The 22,950-nt window shown below is 40.6% G+C and overlaps 1 protein-coding gene across 5 annotated transcripts in view; it reads left to right on the top strand.

Annotated features, from left to right (window-relative positions):
• The window catches only part of tjp2a (tight junction protein 2a (zona occludens 2)), a 37,616-nt gene that overhangs the window by 11,970 nt on the left and 2,696 nt on the right, over nt 1-22,950 (top strand). For 2 of the 5 annotated variants that reach the window (XM_086052920.1, XM_086052923.1), the window contains 22 exons: nt 6,466-6,590; nt 7,755-7,857; nt 8,489-9,263; nt 9,411-9,514; nt 11,320-11,473; nt 12,523-12,634; nt 13,100-13,230; nt 13,333-13,411; nt 13,534-13,684; nt 13,879-13,987; nt 14,672-14,891; nt 15,053-15,240; nt 15,323-15,418; nt 15,555-15,634; nt 15,705-15,915; nt 16,623-16,723; nt 18,397-18,621; nt 18,742-18,846; nt 20,529-20,732; nt 20,936-20,950; nt 21,146-21,223; nt 22,843-22,928. In XM_086052920.1, coding sequence (XP_085909046.1) covers nt 6,466-6,590; nt 7,755-7,857; nt 8,489-9,263; nt 9,411-9,514; nt 11,320-11,473; nt 12,523-12,634; nt 13,100-13,230; nt 13,333-13,411; nt 13,534-13,684; nt 13,879-13,987; nt 14,672-14,891; nt 15,053-15,240; nt 15,323-15,418; nt 15,555-15,634; nt 15,705-15,915; nt 16,623-16,723; nt 18,397-18,621; nt 18,742-18,846; nt 20,529-20,732; nt 20,936-20,950; nt 21,146-21,223; nt 22,843-22,928 — 3,452 coding nt within the window. The remainder of the gene's footprint in view (nt 1-6,465; nt 6,591-7,754; nt 7,858-8,488; nt 9,264-9,410; nt 9,515-11,319; nt 11,474-12,522; nt 12,635-13,099; nt 13,231-13,332; nt 13,412-13,533; nt 13,685-13,878; nt 13,988-14,671; nt 14,892-15,052; nt 15,241-15,322; nt 15,419-15,554; nt 15,635-15,704; nt 15,916-16,622; nt 16,724-18,396; nt 18,622-18,741; nt 18,847-20,528; nt 20,733-20,935; nt 20,951-21,145; nt 21,224-22,842; nt 22,929-22,950) is intronic. The other 3 variants (XM_086052922.1, XM_086052921.1, XM_086052924.1) reach the window with 3 other exon arrangements.

The following is a 22,950-nucleotide window of genomic DNA, read 5'->3' as shown; positions in this document are numbered from 1 at the left end:
GTAATCAAAATGGATGGGGAATAAAGTGAATCCTGTCCAGCCCCAGAACCAAGTCACATTCCTCCGCCATATCTGGTGCAGATGCCCAGTATGGAGCAGACGGCGGGCCCTCGGTCAGGGCGGTGGTGAGCACGCCAAACCGGGAGCCTCCCGCCGAGCTCCACAGCTCCAGTGGCAGAGGGGGCCGTCTCTCGTCGGGGTTACGTTTAAAAAAATGTCTTCTCCGTACCATGGACTATTCCATCAGAAAAACAAATATACCAGAAATGCATGACGCATGGAGCGATCAATGTTTAGGCAGTCTGACAGAAATCTCAGCTGAAACATTCAGCGAGTCAAAGCAATATTTGTATGAAAATTGTTCATAAACCGTTTTGTTCCCGAGCAGGGGTGTTTGTGAACCAAGGTTCAATTGTACAAATATAATCACAGAATATTAAGACAATCATCTATTTACATTCAAGTCATTCAAGAAAAATGTTGAACAGTGTGCATTGGTATTTTTCTGGATGTTTTTAAGTGTGATGACATTTTGAGCACCAATGTCTAACTCATATTAGCCGGTCCTACAAGTAGTTTTATCGGTGCAAATCCCAGTCTTCCATTCACAGTGCAGGAAATATAAATGTTGCTAACATGAAGACAGTCTTCATTTTTGGACACATTGCTCTTGCGCTTGCTCACTTATAGAGTGCCCACATAAATGCAGATACAGGTACACAAATAACCCTCTCATCATTACCTATGCCTACATTCGGAGAGACACTTTCAAAATGAAAGTTTTCAAAGTAAAAGCACTAGATTGTTACATTTTATTTGGACTTCATACCAAGCTTGCAGTAGCTGGTCAGAGACTGTGGACAGCCGGATGTGACCTACTGGCCATGTAATACCCAGGTCTGATTTAGTCTTCAATTAACCTACCTGACTTTCGAGGAAAATCCACCCAAGAGGACATGCAAACTCCACGCAGGAAACTGAACAAAGATGGTAAAACTGATATTTTCTGTGTGTAGAATTATAACACTCATTAAAAAAAAAAAAAGGCCGGTGACTGTAAATGTGTTTAAGTTGTTTAGTTTCTTTTAAAAAATATAAAATACATATTAGAATGACGTGATCACTAATTTTTTTTCCCTTTCATATTTCTTTCTGCGTAAAAAGGCAAAATAAGGGACCAGATATCAACATTTGTGTCAAAAATATATAAACACCTAGGTTTTTGGGCTTTTTATTGACAAATAGTTGATAATTCAGGTTTTCAATATTCTATAATGTGAAGTAATTAATTTATTTGTGTTGTTGCTCAAAGTTGAAAAACATATATACTTGTATTGCGTATATTCGATTATTAGTGAAATTAAATCATTGTTTGGGTGGATCTGTGCCATTCAAATAACAAATTATAGACACTGCAAACATACTATTTTTAGACCAGCAGCGAACATCTGACTCATGACCATGTGTCCCTTGGGATTTTTTTTTTGTAAGTGTTCAACAGACCCTTTTTTTTTCCCCTTTCATACTTCCTATTAAGATTTCTTTTATTTATAGTTTTATTTTTTCATGAAAGACAATGCTAGTGCCATGGGATACTGTATGGCCAAAATTTAACATCCCAATTTGGACCAACTGATATTCTGATAATGACATACAATCATGAGAAAAAAATATTAGACCAGCGTGTTTTCTTCCAATTTCTTATTCATGTCTGCCTCGAAGCTTGGCAGGGATCATTTTTCCACATGGACTAATACTACTGCTGTCACAGGCACCACTCCATGTAGAAATAAGTGGATAGGATGGCAGCAAGCCAGCAGGAAATGAGGCCGTAGTTTGGAATAATTTCACACTTAAGATAATAAACTACAATGTGTATGTCTATGATCACCAGCACAAGGTATCAAGTTGGCTAATTTAATATAGCCTACTGTTGATAGTTAGAACGTATAAGTGGCCAACGATTGAAACATCTGTCAGTGCACTTTCAATCACTTTTTTGAACAAACAGTAAGAAAACCGAAGCACTGAATGAATTTCTTTACACAAGCTGCCGAAGGCCGCAACTCACGCAGTCATTCAACACGCATACTGACTAACTGGTTAACCAGTTAACAGGTAGCCAGCCCTACTCTCGCCATCACAGACATCCATGTAACTCGCCAGGCCGTGCATTTAAATCCTTACTCACTCCAAGTCACAAGATGCTAAAGTGAATAATGAGGATGGGGACCTTAGTAGTAGTAGTCGGAGTAGTAGACAAAAACGTGATACCTGTACCTCACATGCAAAGTCAGTTTTTATCCGATTACTCGATAACGGGAGTGATCGGTAGAGTGCTCATTTCTGAAAATATTTGATAGCTGCAGCCCTAATTTTGTTTTAGGCTTGATTTTGATGTACAGCATTTTGTTTCAGCTGTCAATGTTTTTAATGTGTTCCTGTTACATGAATAACATTCAGTAGAATTAGTTTAGCAACAGAGCTACTCCAATATCCGACACATACAAAAAAATATATATATACGATAGAGAGTTAGTGTACAGTAGATGTTTTCGCAAGGCATTATGTATTAGAATATTGTAAGTGTAGTGTAAGCACTGTATTTGATTTTTGACTTAGATACACATTTATCCAACAAGGAATTAACATGCCACAAGGTCAGATTGTCATTTATTGTTAAACGTACTCTGCGCGCAGAGCAAACCTCAGAGCAAATCATCATGAGGAGCCCGTTGTCTCATGCTACAGTTCATTGTAGCCAGAAAAGCAGATTTAGTGCGTTGGAGGAAAAAGAAAAGTCCTCTACTACAGGCATTTGACCTCCAACGTTCAACCCGTACACAGCCATCTGTTACACTCTCCTCCCTACACCTACTTTTTTTTCTCTTCTACCATGTGTTAAATACCGTAAGTCTCTTTTGGGAAAGATCCAAGTCAAACCCATGTATGAGGTGCAGATTTGTTCATCCTATTAAACAATAGCAAATGTAAATGGTAAAAACGGAGATCCTACCCTCTCTTAGTGTTTGTGCTTGTATGTAACAAAACACATACTGTGTATTTTGTAGTAATGGTCCACCCCATGAGCTGCAAAACAAACTTAACCACGCATCCAACTCTTATTTTATCCCTAGGATATTGATTGGCTTTTTTTTTTTTTTTTGTGCGATCACAATCTTATTAATTTGAACTTAAAAGCGATTTGGAGCATTGCAAACTTGCAAGCTTTTATTGTTATAATCACAACCATCAAAATCACTTAATCTAATCTCCATCCATCCATTATATGTACCGCTTCTCCTCACAAGGGTCGCGGGGCGTGCTGGAGCCTATCCCAGCTGTCTTCGGAGCAGTAGGCGGGGGACACCCTGAATTGGTTGCCAGCCAATCGCAGGGCACACAGAGACAAACCTCCGTACTCACACTCACACCTAGGGGCAAATTAGAGAGTCCAATCAATTTACCATGCATGTTTTTGGAATGTGGGAGGAAACCGGAGAACCCGGAGAAAACCCACGCAGGCACGGGGAGAACATGCAAACTCCACACAGTGAGGCTGGAGCCGGGATCGAACCCACGACCTCTGAACTGTGAGGCGGACGTGCTAACCAGTCAAACACCGCGCCGCCATAATCTAATCTACTCTACTCAAATGTGAAAACAACTTCAAACAAGATAGCATGGGGAAAATGCCCTAATGTATTATCAGATGTTGTAGTGAATCGCTAAATAGAGTTTCGAAAAGTCAATTTACATTTCAACAGGTGATTTGAACTAAAAGCTTCTTTACACATTACCCAACTTTAATTATGCTACTTTAGCTGCTTTATCTTTAATCTTTCATTTTCAGCACACTCTAAATTGTATATATCATAATGTTAGTACCAGTAGCGGCACTAGATATTTTTATCTGGTGTGGCAAAAGGGTGGCAGGAAGTTTAGTTGAGGGGCAGAGGTAATAACCTTGGGATTCTCACGGGATGGGAATCAACTTTATCTTTAATCACGGGATTGGGACGGTACGGGATAAAAAGTTCACAGGAGCAGGCGGGAGCAGGATTAGCAAGTAGAACGAAGGGGAAAAAAAAGAACTCAAGACAGTTGCACAGCCATTTTTAAAGGTGAAGTCAACCCAAACAAGAATATGTTCTATGCAGGCCCACTAGTTCAAACACGACATTCTGATTAATATTGCGTTTGTGGAATATGAGTTGATATGAGCAGTAAAATCCACCCCTTTTTAACTCCTTCAGGGGCGGCCATTATGTCACTTCTGTCGACTGAAAATGACATCACAAATGCTCAGGTCTCAGGTAACGACCAATCACGGCTCAGCTTCAGAAAACATGTGAGCTGTGATTGGTTGTTACCTGAACCGAGAGCAACTGTGATGTCATTTTCAGTCGACAGAAGTGACAAAATGGCCGACCCCAGAGATGGCTAAAAAAAGGTGGATTAACTCTTCTTCCACATTTATCAGAATGCCTTGTTTCACCTAGTGGGCCTGTATAGAACATATTCTTGAAAAAAATATGGTTGGGTTGACTTAATGTAGCTGACTTCCAAAATGGGAACGATACAGGAGTAGTAGTCATTCTGATTGGGAGCAGGATGGGAGTGGGAGTCATTTCACCGGGACAGGACAGGATTTTTATTTTATTTTTTTTACTACTGTGGTCTGGGACTGGACAGGATTTTTTTTTTTTTCTATGGGAGTGGGATGGAAATGGAGCGAAAATCCAATCACACCCGTGGCACCCTCTAGCCTGCGTTACCTGAGGCTGTAAATTATAGTGCATGCGGGTAGCCATTTTCTCATTTTCTTGGTAGGGATAAAGGTAAAATGCAGTTTCACTGCTAAATGCAATTCACGTCTTCAGGGGGTGATTAAAATATTCAACAAAAATTTGAATGTAATATTGATAGAAGTTGCTGATGGTCTAGTGGTACACTACACTCGCCTGGACTTGTTTGAGGGCAGCGTGGGATCGGTTCCCACTCAGTGACAGTGTGTTTCATTATTCGTCTCTTTGTGTCCTGTGACTGGCTGGCGACTGGTTCAGGATGTAGTGCACCTTTCAGATCAAATGAAATGAAATGTTATTTGTATAGCACTTTTCACACAAAGTTGCAAATGCAGCTCAAATTGCTGTACAATAAAAAAACATCAAAATACAACATAAAAAGAAGACCCACTCCCTCGTTCCCTCCAATTCTCCCTCGCAATATACACAAAGACGGATATCCACAAGCACACTTGCACTCACACACACAAACAAAACACACATATAACCTGATGGACTATGATTAAAATAAGTACATAAATAAAAGACATGGCAAGGCACAGAGAAACCATATAAGGAAAGAGTACCCAAGGGGGAGCTCATTCACTCTGAGAGGAATGACAGCCCATGGCCACGGACAGCGCCACCGTCACAGAGACCCCCCCGGGCCACATAAACCACATAGAGCAGGGAGGCCAACCACACCTCCCAGCGCCTCAAGTCAACTGGGATAGACTACGGCACGCCCCCACGACCATGTGCAGGATAAGCGGTGTCAAATAATGACAATGACATGACAATATTGATTGAGCAATTCCTTGACACAACTGGGGTGTCAAGGAATTTGGTGGAGGCAGCTGCCACCCCTTGCCACTTGTTAAACCACCTATGGTGTGTACCCTCAGGACCAATATATTGTGTTCCACTGGACACAGATTATAGCTCACCCACGCAGATATACACACGCACGCCTTTAAAATGTATTTCATGATTCTAAATCCGTTGTCCTGCAACATGACAAACAGTCTTTCTAATGCTTTCTAATGTTTCAATGTGCTGTAGTATATCAGCGAAAAGAAGCCTTCTTCATTTTGTGTCTGTCTGTTCACTTCCACACTCCTACTGTCGGCATTGGCCATCTGCTCAACATGGAGGGAATCGAATGAATAGAGTGGTTTTATGTACAGATGGAAGGGATAAAGCGAAAGGGTTTGTCAAATCTCTGAACTAATCTCATCAGCGCAATCTGGAACAGTGGCAGGTAGACTGTTTGATAGCCGCAACACAGCGAAAGAAAGGCCTTTACCGTTTGGTGTGATCACACCTTTTCACAATGTTCATGTGTACTTCCATCAAGTTTCACTTGTCCTTTACACACTTGACTCTTCAGAATAGCAGGGCTTTTAATCGCAGATGCACGGAATACAATTTTGATGAACAGTTCTGAACGTGTGTGAATGTGACTGCACTGCTCATGAATGTAATTACATGGCCAAAAATCCCTTTTAAATTCTCTCACAATGACATACAGCCCCGATAATACAATGGGAGTTGACACACACCACAAGGATTACTGAACTGCTTTTTCGCTCACACTCAAACTCACACATACGCGCATGCGCGCAAATAGAAGAGATCCAACCTCTGCTAGATTATCATGTTTAATTTTGTTTCTCAGGATCCAAAGATGGGCTTTGGCATTGCTGTATCAGGAGGGCGAGACAACCCAAATGAGGAGAGTGGCGAGACATCCATCGTGGTGTCTGACGTCCTGCAGGGAGGACCAGCTGATGGCTTGTTGTTGTGTGTATTATGCTATTTCATTCCTTAAGAACTTGTTAAACTATTAGTTATCATTATCCAAATGGCCCAAAAAATGTGCTCATCAATTTGTCTTCAGGTTTTTGCTATCATGTATTTGCAGTAAATGGTTCAAGTGACACAGTTTGAATACGAGTCATGACAATACAAAGACAAAACAATGCATGAAGTCATCAGATCGGAATCAGGCCAGTACCACATGTGGATAAAAAGCTGATATTTATCAGATATCTGCCAATGCGACTTCAGTGGAGCCCTTAAATTCGCTGTTCGGCATTCACAGATTCACCTACATTCTGATTGTTAATGTTTTGTTTGTTAATGTTTTGTTAAACATTTTATTTAAATCCGATCTCCTGCTTATTTATAGTATTTTTTTTTCAATTGTAATCTTTTTTTTTTGTCAATTGCATATATTTGCTCTTGACGGTCTGGCCCGGTCTCTATTCCCTGCAAATAGTGTGAGTCTTCTGTATGAATGGACAGATCGCATACTGTGTACCCCCTCAATGCGAGGCTGACATCATCAAAATATGCCGATCACTGACGTATACACACCCAAACAACTCAAATCCTCTAAAACACCCACTGTAAATCTAAAATCTATAAATTTGAATTGGGCACCGCATCCTGTGCATCCAGTGTAATTCTAGGCTTTGAAAGGTTGTCAGCCATAAGGCACACTTTCTGCCAGGGGATATTATATGTGGTTATAGATTCATCAGTCATCCAACAGCTCATTTATTCACTCACTAAAAGCTGTCCAAAATAATAATTGCATTACCATCAAGTTGGCACAGATTCTACAAAATTGTGTTTACAGCTGCCTGCTCTCTGGATTCCGCCTGTCAAGGGCACTATTGATTGTCACAAAAACAATCTATAAGGGTGTCCCACATTCTCACTCAGAGACAAAAATCAGATGCTTCACAGCAGGAAAAACAACAACAGCCGAATCCTCCATTGTGATCACATTGATGAGTAATATGTTTGATCGGCTGCTGATGTAACCCGGCTTGTCTTCTCTAGCTATCAATCTTGTGTTGTTTATCAATATTGGCTCACATTTTGCACTACTGTGGCCCATGAAATGGTATTTCATGACTAAAGATTCACTCATACGTTTCATATCTCTGTTACGTTTAGTGAGAATGACAGAGTGGTGCAGGTGAACGCCATACCCATGGAGGGGGTCATTCATTCCTTCGCCGTCCAAACCCTCAGAAAGTGTGGAAAGGTTGCAAAAATCGTAAGTTAAGCATTTGTCTTGTTGAATATAATACCCCCATGGCTTCAATTTATTTTAGGAGCAATTCTGTTTTGTTTTTGTATTGTTTTGGGGTAAACAAAATTGGGGTACTAAGCCGAAATGCTCAGTACGTGAGGGGTGACTTTGTAAACATCAGCAAAAACTTTTTCGGATATTAAGTGAGCGAGACTCAGCCGGGCACTGCACCACCGCCAAGCCATACAAACACAGTATTATAAAGTACACATATACAGTATTTTGCTTTATGACAATACTAAACTGTATTTATAATTTCAAATGTACCTTTGGATGAAATAGTGAACCTGGCAGTCTCTATCACCAACATGTGCATGAGCCATGTACTGTACGTACCAAGCCGTTCATTAATTGAAAGGGTGAAATAGTAACTACAGTATTACATACAATTGTGAAACTGCAATGCCAAGCGTCTGAAATTGGATTACTGTTTCTCAGTAAACTGAAAATCATTTAATTTCCCATTCTAGACATAAATCCCCTTCCTGGTGTATTTGCCTTGTGACTGACATTTTCAGACAGCATGTTTGGTAGTTAATTCAAAAAATGTCCTACTCATATTTTTGATTTGAAACCTTTTTGTGTGAACTAACAGACCGTCAAGCGACCAAGAAAGGTTCCTGTAAATCTCCTGAATCGTCCGGGATCACCTGATGATAGAGTTTTCAACAATGATTACACTGAAGACTACAACTACGACCAGGACCGCCACAGTGTGTACAGTAACAGGCAGGACCACAGCCTGGAGAGGGATCACGGTGGCTATATGGATTCTGGCTACCAAACCCGTGAGCGTGATTATGACAGGAACTATGACCGACGAGAACGCGGCAGGAGTGCGGAGAGAGACCGGAGCCCCGACCAGCAATACAGAAGAGATGGTAGCAGAGGTCGCACCTTGGACAGAGAACGTAGCCCTGATCGCCATCACAGGAGCGATCACGCACTCAACCGTGACGATAGCCCAGACAGACGGTACCGTAGCGAGCGCACGTTAGACCAAGACCACATTCCTGATCGGCGCTACCGCAGTGAGCGAGCCCTCGACCGTGACTATAGTCCAGACCGACGCTATCGTAGTGACCGTGCGCTAGACCGCACAAACAGCCCCGACCAGCGCTACAGACGTGACAGTCATAGCCCGGGACGCAACCACGGACGCAACCACAGCTTTGAGAGAGGACGAGAACGAAATCCCAGCGACTCGAGGAAATATGATGAGCCTCTTAAGAGAGGTGGCAGCAGGGACCGGCTGGAACGTTCACCGTCACCAGCGGCCATGCCCATCCCTATGCCGCGTCCTGCTCGAGAATTGGAGCCACTGGAGAAACCTCTCAATGTCCTGCTGCTGAAGAATCGGCCGAACGAAGGTGAGACGCAAAGATACCTTGTTTAGGCTTTTATTTTATTTATTTATTTATTTGTTTGTTTTATGCATGGGCTTGACATGAACTTTTCTTCTTCTTTTTTTTTCTTTTCTTTTATTAATCAACAGAGATGCTTATTTTGTGTTTCAGAGTATGGCCTTCGTCTGGGAAGTCAGCTCTTTATCAAAGAGATGACCAGCACAGGGCTTGCCAGCAGAGATGGGAACCTACAAGAAGGAGACATAATTCTCAAGGTGCCAAATCATTTCTCCAATGTCAAAAACCGTTTCATAATAATAACAAATTAGATTTATATAGCACCTTTCAGGACACTCAAGAGTGCTTGACAGATTTTTTTGGAAATAATTCTTGTTTTAACAATATTATCATGATCCTATAAAACTACAAAGCTAATATGTTTATTTTGGACTTCCATCATGGCTAAATTAGTTAAAAAAAAAAATAAAAAATAAAAAAAAAGTGAAAACAATCCATAGAGCTTTGTACAGTATTTGGGTTTGTTTGTCCATCTGTGTGTTAGCTAGCAGGCTATATGTTCTAGATCGGATGAGGCTCAGATGATTTTGAGCCGCGGACAGTGCAATTAATGCCATTGTGACCCGTAAAATGTACCGGTAATTACTTTCCGCACCCTAATTCAGATCCATAGACAAAATATAATATCTTTATGTAATCACTATCACACAACTCAAATCAACTCAACTTTATTATTAAGCACTTTAAAACAACCACCGCTGCATACAAAGTATGATTTGCCGGTCCAATTTAAGATCACTGTCCATTTTGAAAAACAGTTTCTGTATGCACGTGATTTGCCTGGAATCGGGAAGAGCTCACTCGCTCCCTTTCGCAAACAGAGTGACGCGTTCATGAAATGGGAAATCGGAACACTCAAAGTAATAGAACAGGACATGTTTACCACAAGCCCTCAACGGCAACAAATAACAATAAAAAAAAAAAACTAACCTAGTTTGTTTGTTACAATATACTAATCTCCTAATCTTTAAAAACGTGCGTCGTATTATGAGGCACAAATTATGACAACCCTTACTGTTGACCAACTGAAGTTGTGTATCAAGCAAGAATGAGAAAGAATTCCACTGACAAAACTCCAAAAATACAATACAATACAATTTTATTTATGTAGCGCATTTCATAACACTGCAGCTTTAACAAATCATTTTACATAAAAAAAATAGCAATAATACAACAACAAAGAGTGAAAGCAATAAATTAAAACACAAATGAATGATACTAAAACATATATAGTAGACACCGGGAAAAAAAAAAATGAATGTCCTCAATTCCAAAACACTTATTGACTGTTGTTAATGGAAAAGGTGTGACCCAAGTGTAATCATCCACCTGTTCCAACTTTTTGGGAGCATGTTTCAGGCATCAAATTGAGAATGAGTGTATATTAGTTAGGGCTGGGTATCGATTCAAACTTTCTGAATTGATTCAATTTCAATTCCCAAGAGTTCAATTTGATTCGATTTAGATTTCATCCCCTTTTCCCCTCTGCTGTCAATAAAGTAATGACCATTTAAACTGCAGCCTAAATCGTGATTATATTGCAAATGCAATTAACCGTTGAGCCCTACTAATGCCTTCAATTTCACTGGAGTTTTCAGAGTCGTGTCTTCACTCGCCATTTTCTTTAGAAAACTGCTATGACATCGCGGGGCAAAACTCAAGTCAGGCTCGAGTTGGGTCACAGTTCTAAACTCCAGAAAAGCTTAAAAATCGATCCGTAGGATTGGGAATTGATATTGAATCAATGAATTCTGAATCTATTTGAATCATAATATCGTTTCTTTTTTTTTTTTTCTTTTTTTTATAAACCTATAAACTAGACATATTAGTTCCGATCAGTTTGGACATTTAATATGTTGTCTTTGAAATGTATTTATTCGAATATAGTTTGAAAAGGATTTGCATATCTTTATATTCTGTGTTTATTTACGTTTTACACAACGTCCCAACTTCATTGGAACCGGGCATTGTAATAACTGTGTGAATCTCATTTCAATGACAGATCAACGGAACAGCGACTGAAAACCTGTCTCTCAGCGACGCAGGGAAGCTGATCGAGAAGTCTCGTGGAAAACTGCAGCTGGTGGTCCAGAGAGACAGGCAGCAAGTACTGATCCGAGTCCCCCCGATGGTCGACAGCGACTCAGAGCTTGATGGTGAGAGACCCTTGAAACTGAAAAGCAGCAGGTCCTATCCGGTGTAGAACAAACATGGCAGTCGCCGCCATGCATAAACCCCCAACATATCAACTACATGAAAATCAAATGTGCAAATGTTGGACCTGTTGATGTTTTGTATATGTCCATTAATCCTGTTTTTCCATCACTGAATAAAAGTTTTACTTTCACATCAGATCACTGTATAGTATTCTTTACCTTCACAGTTTTCACAAAGCAGAATTTAACACTATGAGCTAACCAAGGGAGCCAAGCAATTCTCAAATCTCCACCTTCGAGAGATTTCTCTCTTATACCTTGTTAAAATGTCACGTGACCTAAACTTGTGCTGTGATTGGTCCAACCCAACCTAGATAAGTGGTGTGAATGGATGTTTTTGCTCACCAAACATCTGCAGGGAGGGGGTAATAGCCAGAGGACCTGTGACCCATTTTGTCTGTTTTTGGGACTGTGTGTTAGTGTGTATGTGAAGGTTCTCACCCGCCTTTGGCAGGGTGAACTAATCCACCACCATAATCCTGCTATTGGATATGACAAAATTTCATCATGTGAGAGTTCACACCATACCGGTCATGTGGCTTCTTGCTTTGAAAATCAATAGGGGATTATTGTGTGTTCGTGTGTGTATTTACACGTCTGTGTGTGCATATTTTTCCCATCCTAAAAACTCAAATCACTTTAAGTGCATCCACAAACATTATTGCTATGCACCTCTGATAATCTCTGAAATAGATAAACATTTTTACATTTGCAATAACACTGTTATGGTGATATTTAAATACTTTTATAATGCTTGTAGTTGCTGAACTTCTTAAAGTCAATCTTGAACTCAGTATAGAGTATTGTATTTTTACCTTCCATGACCCTGTTTGCTAAGTTTCATCATTTAAGAAATGCAAAAAAAATGTTTTCATTCTTCTGTCATCAAAGCATGAAGACAACTCAAAGTAACTATTTTGGCAGACTTAAGGCACTCAACATCCAGTTCACACAAGAGTTGTCAAGTTGTGTACGTCTGTGTGTTGCAGATATTTCTGAGATAGAGTCATATCGCTCCTACTCGCCACAAGATGAAAGACGAGGCCATCATTCAGACCTATCTTCCCACTCCTCCAACGAGCGACTCCGAGAGAAGCCAAGGTTCAGTATGCCGCTTTCAGAGCGTTAGGTCTCCTTTAAACATTTAGGACATGGAGACTACAGCAAAAGCATACTATTTATGACACCACTACGAAAACAAAATCGGGTTTTGGGCAATATTCTATATAATAATTTACTCAACTCATTCTAAATTAATACATTTTAAAGGATTGGTTTAGCTCTTAAGGAATATACCGGTATGTCAAAAGAAATGAGACTAGCGTTACAAAGATGTCTGAATTTGTAATTTAGAATTTGTATTAGTATTTTGTATTGTAATTTGTACTGAGTTTCTAAATGCAGCACAAAATGAAGATTATGTAGGGTTACATTAATTCGTGTTTCCAATGTTTAGAGAACATTGGTTTAAATGCTATGACTGCACTATATTGATGATTAAAAATGTGGACTGTCTTTCACCTGTAAACCAGGATGGCCAATAATTTGAATTTCCTTTGTTACTAGAGAGGACCCACCTAATAGGCTAGCTAAAATGGGTGCTATGCCAACCCCATTCAAAGGTCTTGAGCGAGCTATGGAAGACACACCCCCATTGCCTCCTGAGAGGGAGGAGTCGCGGCCCAAAACTCCTCCAAGTAATTATTTTTTTTTTACTTCCCAATATTCAAGATGTAAAGTTTTACACATCATTCATGCGAAGTATTTACGTGCTATTGTTGTGCTCTTTGCTCTGTAAGCAATAGCAGTTGGTCCAAAGGTTCACGCTCCTCCTAAAGTGCCTCTAAAGCCAAGCGTAGAAGACCAAGACGTATACGGGTCAGTAGTATATCAGTTATTCTTGATATTTGGTGTCTACCATGGATCATAATGGTCTCATTTCAACTGGTAAGAGTTCTGTTTTCATAAGAAACTGTTGATTTCTTGTTTGCATCCTCCAGGCCAAACACATTGATGGTCCGTTTTCAGAAAGGTGACAGCGTTGGAATGAGGCTTGCAGGAGGGAATGATGTTGGTATCTTTATTGCGGGGGTTCAGGAAGATAGCGCAGCCGAGCAAGAAGGTCTTCGCACTGGGGATCAGCTTGTGAAGGTGAGATTTGCTTTATTTTCATTCAAAACTTGACAAGATGACTAAATAGTCAAGTACTCTGACTGTGTTAATAATATAAGTAGAAAAAAAAATATCATATGTAAGAACCAACATCACAATTTATTGTTGAAATGGTAATTCAATTAAGCTCATAATATGTAACTTGCATCATGGTCTTGCAATTTATGTTACAGGTGAACAACGTGGATTTTAGGGGTATGGTCCGTGAGGATGCAGTCCTTTATCTCCTGGAGATTCCCAAAGGAGAAGATGTGACCATTCTTGCACAGAGCAAACCAGAAGGTATGCGTGTGTCAAATATCTCTAAATTGGCTGACGTGGTAGCTCTTAAAGAGGAAAGTCAACCCAAACATTTTTTCTTCCAAGAATGTGTTCTATGCACGCCCACTAGTTGAAAAAAAGTCATTATGAATAATATTTAATATGAGTTAAGCAGCAAAATCCACACATTTGTAGCCCTCTCAGGGGGCGGCCGTTTTGTCACTTCTGTCGACATCACACACCCTTGGGGCTCAAATCAATCACGGCTTACCTGTTTTCTGAAGCTGAGCTATGATTGGTCGTTATCTGAGCCCTGAGGGTGACAAAATGGCCGCCCCCGGAGATGGCTTAAAATGGGTCGATTTTGTTGCTTAACTCGTATTACACAAATACAGTATTAATCAGAATGCTGTGTTTCAACTAGTGGGTCTGCATAGAACATATTCTTAAAAAAAATTTGGGGTTGACTTCTGCTTTGTTTTCCCCAAGGAAAGAGGAAATGAAGTCACATTATTTGATATATATGTGTAGATATTTGTATGTATAGATGGATGGATGGATAGTAATAATTATTATCTTTTTTTTTTTCCTTTTTCCAGTGTACAAAGACATTTTAGCATCTGGCAGATATGTGTAGATATTTGTATGTATAGATGGATGGATGGATAGTAATAATTATTATCTTTTTTTTTTTCCTTTTTCCAGTGTACAAAGACATTTTAGCATCTGGCAGAGGCGACTCATTCTTCATTAGAACCCACTTTGAGTATGAGAAAGAGGCTCCTCAGAGCCTTCCTTTCACCAGGGGAGAAATTTTCAAAGTTACTGACACACTCTATGATGGCAAGCTGGGCAACTGGCTGGCAGTCCGTACAAACAAAGACAACCAGTTGCTGGAGAAGGGCATCATTCCCAATAAAAGCAGGTCTGTATATTCTTGTAGAATCAGTCAAAATGTATCCTTCATTGTTTTTGGAGCAGCTGGCCTCAAATAAGGTCAAAGCTCAATGTGTTCACGTGTCAGCTGAAAAGATGAAACGTGTTTAATAAAATGGCTGGCTAAAGCGCTTTTGTTTTACATCACAGGGCGGAGCAAATGGCTAACGTCCAGAATGCTGCACGCGCTGCGTCAGGTAACGACAGAGGAGACTTCTGGAGGCTTCGAGGACAGAGAGCAGCCAAGAAAAAAGATCTTCGCAAGAGTCGAGAGGATCTGAGTGCAGCACCGGTTGCTACACGGTTCCCAGCCTATGAGAGAGTTGTCCTGCGTGAAGGTGCCCTAACAATGGTCTCAATTTGAACTAGAATGTTGTTGCTTCCCGGTGGCATTCTTGACCAATGGTTACTGTTTTTCAGCTGGCTTCAAGAGACCTGTGGTCATATTTGGGCCCATCTCTGATGCTGTGAATGAAAAACTGGCCAGTGACATGCCTAATGAGTTCATCATTGCTAGTAAGTGTCTACGTTTCGTATTTCAGGATGACTGGGACAGAGATTGTGCATCTCAGTTAGGGCAAAGAGTATTCTATGATCTAACATTAGGACACCCTATCCTGCTCTGTGAATGTTGTGATCTTTTCTGTTAAAGAAACTGAGCCAAAGGATGCAGGAAGCGAGAAATCATCTGGAGTTGTAAGACTGAACACTATTCGGCAAATTATTGAACAGGTATCGTATTCCACAAAATGCACCTTGATAATGTTGATCCACCTTGTAACATTGGACCTTTTTCCCGAAGAACTCTCACGCATTGCTGGATGTGACCCCCAAAGCTGTTGACACCTTGAATTACACCCAGTGGTATCCCATCGTCATTTTCCTGAATCCAGACAGCAAGCAGGGAGTCAAGACCATGAGGAACCGCCTCTTGCCTGGTTCCACCCGCAGCGCACGCAAACTATATGAGCAGGCCGTCAAGCTGAGAAAGACGTGCTCTCACCTTTTCACTGGTATGCTTTATTACTGAGGCTGATCTGTAGTTATTGAATTTTAAATTATGAGAGCTGTGTCACTGTAAATGCTTGACTTGGCTGTATGATAGATGTTAAAATACAAGATGCGCTAAGAAGGCACAAATGCACTCATCAACGTTCGGTACTCCTCTCCACTTATTACCAAACAGTGTTTTCAATATCTGCCCGTCACAAATATCAAAATAAAGTAGCAGCCTGAGCAATTTGGATTAACACCAGCACACTTGCATTTTGTCATTATTACAGCTGTAGTCAGAAAAAATATGAAATGTCTTATGCAAAAAGAAATAATGCGAACAAGAACCAACAAATTCCTTGAACTGCACCATTATCCTGATATGCTCTAAAATGTTAATGGTGCTACTACCGTCCAGGTGCCTTTAAGCAAGGCATCAACACCAAAGTGCCATTTTAAGAGGTGCAGCAATGTTTGTGTGCCTCTTCACTCTGATATCACTCCTTGCATGCCTGCATGTGTGTGATCTGGTATGCTGAAGGATTATAATAAGTGTAATACCATAAATAAAATGAAAATGGAATTTAAGGTAAATATGACTCCATATCAAACAAGCACTGATGGATGCCTAATCTCCTAACTATAAAAGCCATGTAACCATTATATTCGACCAAATTGTACTTTATTGTATTCCTTTTAATGTGTGTTCCTTTTAATTCCCATTCAGATACAGTTGACCTCAACTCGGCCAACGATGCATGGTATGGCAGCGTGAAAGATTCAGTTCGGCAGCAGCAAGACAGAGCTGTGTGGGTGTGCGAGGGCAAGGTAGGTCCGACAGCATTTTCCCAACCAACAGCTTTATAGTATTTCATTCCAGGTTGCGTTGATTGGTGACTCTAAATCTGGGTTTAGTGAACAAGGGGTCACTTGAGTAACTGGATCGGTCTGGGTGAACCTGCACTGCATTCAAAATGAATTTTGAACAGTTAATTGTATTATTTTGATCATTTTAAACTGGGGTGTAATGAATATTGATTTTTTTTTATTTTTTTTTTAAATAAAATGCTACAGTATATCACAGGGGTCTCAACTCAACTTATGTGGCTGGATGTGTCTGGGCTGCATCAAGTATTCCACAAAAAAGGGTTCAAGTACTCAAAAAAAAAAAAAAGTACAACTAATCCAGTCTTCTCAATCTTTATTAATAAAAGTTCAGAACATTAACGGTTCTTCAGAACGTCGACAAGATTGGTGACCCGTTCCTTTGTCTCATCTCCTTGATACTTTCCATACTCCTCAGCATGTCTAATGATTGACATCTGATTTTTGAGCATTGTAACTTTCTCTGTGCATTCAAGACATGTCAGGATGCCCCGTTGCAAGACATCTTGGAAACAGGATATCTTTTCTTTCCAGTTGGTGTTATTTCAGAATTCGATGACAAAGCAGTCATGAGCCTGAGCTATGGTAGCCCATCAGTAATTAAATGAATTACATTCAACTTTGATGTCAAGTAGCGGGACCGCAAAATGTTGTCCTGTGGGACCACAAATGGTCCCTGGACCGCAAGTTTGAGACCATGATATATAACAAGTTAATCAACATTCACAACATGTTATGTTTTTTTGCAGTATTGTAGAGACCAGTAATGCAATACTTAAAAGTGAAAAAATCGGCATACATTTTTAACATTTTAAAAGTGTTGTGACATAGAGTATGAGAACCAAACACCATGTCATATTAACTGTTCTGAGCGGCTCCCAAACTAAGAGCACAAGATATGTTATAAAGGAAAAATCCCCCTCTTCCATCCACTGTGCAGGAAGTGGCAGTACACTGCTTGTTTTTTTTTTTTTCAAGAGAGCAATCTTTATTGTATGGTCCACTGAGTAGAGGCGACAGCCAAGCATGAGGAGACCAAACAAATTGTCGCTTCCGGAAGCACCGCACAAACACACACACACACACATTGTACAATACTAGCCTCACTCCCTGCTGAAATTTGACATTAGTTTTGTGTTATATAATTAGAGTTCCCTCGCTCTTTGTGGGGGGAAGGGACTGAGCCCTGCTGTGAGTAGAAAAAATCTACAAGTAATTGACACCCTATCCGTGCTAGTCGTGTTAGTTCCTTGGCACCAAAGTAGCACCAGTATTTTGATTGATTCATTTATAACAGACAATAATGATTTTCGGTCGTTTAATTACCTGACATGTTTTTCGGCCTGTTACTTCCGCCTCCATCAGATAAATTCAGTATTGTCTGTTAGAAATTAATCAATCAAAATATAGATAACAAAGAAGACAAAATGGACTTAATACGACTAATAGCACCAGTAGATGTATTGCTTTGCCCCTAAGCACAACAATAGCGCACAGTTTAAAGTTTTCATTAAACACTAGAAGCTAGCTTCCAAAATAAATCTGCAAAAAGGTGAATTTGCCAATGTTATACCACGACTGCAGATGCTTGACTGTACATCACTTCCTGTTCACAGTTGGATGGTTCAGAGGAGGATCTAGATCTCCATGATGACCGAATGTCCTACTTGTCAGCGATGAGCGCAGACTACCTAAGCATGGACAGCCGTCTGACCAGCGACTACGACGACACAGCCGATGAGGGAGGGGCTTACACCGACAATGAGCTGGACGAGACAATGGACGAGCCCCAGCCTGTGTCAGCCATCAGTCGGTCGTCAGAACCTGTGCTGCCAGACGAGGTGAGTGAAGTACAAATCTCACACCCGCCCAGTCTAGTACACCAATGTGCAGTGCAACCTTGTCAAGTCTCCTGTATCGTGTGTGTGTGTGTGTGTGTGGTTGTGCGCCTGTGTGTGTAGAAGCCCCACCCTGAACCGCGGAATCGTATCAGAATGTCAGGCAGCAGAGAGAGGCAAAATAGAGAGCCCAGTCCTCCCCCTGCTTTTGTCCCTGAACCTCCAAAGGTGAGAGCGCAGTGCCTTTCACGCGTGCTGAATCAAGTCTTTCTCGCCGGTATTGCACAGACATAGTCAAAATAAAACCATTTATAAACTCCATACAGAATCAAATTTGTCACATTTAAAGGTAAGTCAACCCCAAAACGTTCTTCAAAATAAAATGTTCTATGCAGCCCCACTAGTGTAAACACTGTTTTTGGATTACAATTGTGTTTGTGAAATATGAGTTAAGAAGCAAAATCCACCCGTTTTTAGCCAGCTAAGGGGGCGGCCATTTTGTCACTTGCTGTCCACTGAAAATGACATCACAACTTGTGCATGGCTCAAGTAACGACCAATGACAGCTCACCTATTTTCTGAAGCTGAGCCATGATTGGTCGTTACCTGAGCTCTGTGCAACTGTGATGTCATTTTAAGTCGACAGCAAGTGACAAAATGGCCGCCCCCTGAAATCGATAAAAATAGCTGGATTTTTCTCCTTAATTTGTATTCCACAAACGCAGTACCAATCAGAATATCAAGTTTAGACTAGTGGGGCTGCATAGAACATATTATTGCAAAGAAAATTTAGGGGTTGACTCCTCTTTAAAGTCTAAAACTACAAACGTGATAGACAACCAAGAACTACAGAATATATAGTCATATACAGTCAGGATTTGTTGCCTTTTCAAAACCGGAAATGCATTTCTCTCACTTGGCATTGGTGAGACAAGATTTATTGATCATCAGTACAAAAAATATTCATTAATCTTGTATCTTAAACTAATCACTGTTACAGGTGAACATTATTGACCTCTAAACTTTACGATGCATATGTCAGTGTTTCAGTACTGTTTGTATAACTTGCTGTTCTCCAAGAAGTAGCAGAATGACTAAATCCACAATTGGTGTTTGAGCTATTAGTCCACCAATAAATGTCCTCGTTCGATTAGAATTGGTGTTTAAACAGTCCTTTTCATCACGTTGTTCACATTTTGACATCATGAGTGCATGACTAGCAATTCCTCACTGTACCTTACCGTTGGAGGCTTTAAACACGATGCTCTCCGAGGAAAGTGGCCACTGAATATAGTGTTGTTAGCAGGTTGCAACAGAGAGATTTGGAAGAGTCACAGAAAGGCATAGAAGCGGATGCCCCGAAAAATAAATTATTGAACAGCACTACATGTGTATTTCAAAGTTTAGAGAGGGTCAAATTAAGTCCACCTGTAAAAGCTACAGCGGATTTTAGGTTCATCCTGAAATATCACCCAAAAGCTGATAAACCCCATTTTTTTGTGAGTCTCGTATTTGTATGAATATACAAAGTAATTATGAGTAAATCATCCGTCCATCCCTATTCTATATCACTTGTTCTCATTCGGGTCATGGCTAAGAGTTGTGTACAAAGGCAAACGATTATTCATCCCTCTGGACAATTTAGTCTTCAATCAACCTAATGTGCATGTTGTTTGCATGGAAGAGGAAGCAAGTGTACTGGAGTAACAATGAGGAAACTTGCTAACCACCAAGCTGCCATTCTTCCCTGATTTGCTCATTAAGTGACAACTGTTATTTTCCTTATTAGTTCATTAATCTTGATAATGCTCAGTTAAGAAAATGACCCTCCCAAACACTCATGAGCGCATGAGGGACCTCGGCAGAACGTGGAGGTTTCAGATCATCTCACCCGCTGTGTTCTGCCACAGGTGCGTGCTCAGACTCGGACTGACTCATCACATGGCTATGACTCACACTCCAGCAGCACCATCAGCAGCGATGCAGTGGGTGGGAACAAGCCGCTGCCCCCTCCAGTGGCCCTGAAGCCCAACATCGCCCGCCCCGGCCACATGTCAGATGAGCAGACCTCGGAGAAGGAGGAGGACCCTGCCAACAAATCCTTCCTGGGCAAGGTTGGTATTACTCACGTAGTTTCAGTCATATCTATTTTTAGACCTGCAGCTTCCTGATGAATATTCTGCAGATGTTACTGACTAGTCCAATTTGTGAAACCCTCTGCTTTGTCTAATTGGGTTTGCTGCTTGGTTGCTTATGTTGATGTCTCTTTATTCTACTGTTTTCTCCTACCACTTTCTTGGCTTCTTATGTGACACAGCAAATGGGGGATCAGGTAATTGACAATCTGTGTTCACCCACAACTTCAAAACGGAGCGTTTGTGACTTTCATGTCTTTTTTTCATTCCACTAGTCCTCGTTTAAAATCCAAATGTTCCATCTAACTGTGAGATTTACATGGGTATCGTTACATGACCTCACAAAAATAGTGTCGAAAAAGAACTCATGTCAACATTTTGTTTCTCCATAGATTAAAGCATTTGAGAAGATGGACCACCTGGCCCGAGCTCAGAGGATCCTCGAACTGCAGGAGGCAGAAAATGCTCGGGTATGTGTTGCTCCTGCACTACTCTGAATGAAACTTGAAAATAGACCGGGTGCCAGCACCCTAAAAAAAACATGCACACAAATATTTTACTGCGCCATCTCTGGTCGGAGCCTCAGTTCAGGTTGCAGCTGGTTGCGTAAAGCTTTTGCCACATCCTTTATTTGTGTCAGAATCTTGTTTTGATAATGGTGGCGTGAAAGCACTACGCATCCTGAAAATTCTAAGGCTGTAGTTAGACTGCATTGTCCAAGTGACACAATTGCATTTTGTTTTTTTTTGGTTTCCTAACTCTCAAATGGAACACTTCAGATATTCTTGATGACGGCGTAAATACAAAAAAAATTGCATCATATCAGATATTTACAGATTAGAATCAGGGCTTTTCCAAATGTGGATTAAAATATCTACTTTTATGGATATCAGACTCTGCATTTATAGACCATTAATAATTAACAGTGTGAGACCTGGCGCTAATAGCAAAAATCTGTGAGTAATTTATGTCAACTCACAGCGCACACTCACAGCTGACAATGAGGCGTTCTAACGTGGCTTCTCTAGCTGATTATCCAAAGGGAAGATCCATTTTCAGGGTGTAAGCATTTGCTTTAATGTTTGTATCTAATTTATCTAATCTTATCTAAAAGTATCTTATATTTCTGATAGAATGTACTGTTCTGGTGTTGTTTTTTTTTTTTTCTTTATCTGATTTTTTTCATGACGTCATTCATACTACAAAAACAAATATGACTTATTAACGCCACTTGTCCGTGATGTGATGCACATAAAGTACGAGATCGAGAGCCGTACACCAAAAAAAACATCAGGTGGTACAGTGTTTACGGAAGTAAATATGGTCCCGTGTGTAGGGGCTCATTTTATCATCTCGTTTCAACAGAGGAGCGAGGCGGGAGGAGGTACAAATATTTTGGGGAAATTAGGCAACGCACCTCCTAATTTCATAAAGATGCCTACTACAGATGACCTCATGTCATTGCTGCCCGTAATGAACTGAACTGAATTAATACTGTCACCACAAATGTCCACCTTAGGCTTCATAAAGTGCACTCGCTCCCACCGGCGCGGAGAACACATTCGGCTTTTGCGAATGTGTGCGGTTTAGCATTCATGCTGGAGACGCATCACATGAATATCTCATTTATATCCACATACGAAAGAGGCCCAGGTCGGGTTTGAAAAAAAATCTGAATTATACTGTTCGCATCGCATGAAAAAAAATCATATTGCATCTGAGCAAAAATAGGAGTTGAGCTGCAGTGTGAACATACTGTTGGGATTCATTCTACATACCAGTGTGTGGTGGTGCAGATTGAGGGGGAAATATTTTGAGCATAGTACCCTTTAGATAAAAAAAATGGTGCTTGAGATGCTACTCAGTGCATCAGATGGGTTTATAAAGTATTGCTCTCTGCAGTAATCATCCAATGAAAGGCTTGTTAAAGCCGGATCTCACGGTAAAAGATCAGTGGGAAGACTATTGTAACCTTGATGACTCAATATAGAAGGACGTTGTGTTTGGTAGTTGGAGTTTTTTTGTTTGTTTTCTCCTTCATGTCATTCTGACATATCTGGGCCTTGTTCCTCTCTCCCGTCTCTCGCAGTTGGAAATTGCCCAGAAGCACCCGGACATGTATGCAATCCCAGTCAAATTGCCCAAACCCAATCTCAACCGTCCTCAGCCAATAGGGTGAGAGCGCCGCTCCGTTGTC

This window comes from Filicampus tigris, chromosome 15 (genome assembly GCF_054856515.1).
Source record: "Filicampus tigris isolate MCC_2025a chromosome 15, RoL_Ftig_1.0, whole genome shotgun sequence".
Lineage (NCBI taxonomy): Eukaryota > Metazoa > Chordata > Actinopteri > Syngnathiformes > Syngnathidae > Filicampus > Filicampus tigris.
This window is presented reverse-complemented; position numbering and strand designations above follow the sequence as displayed.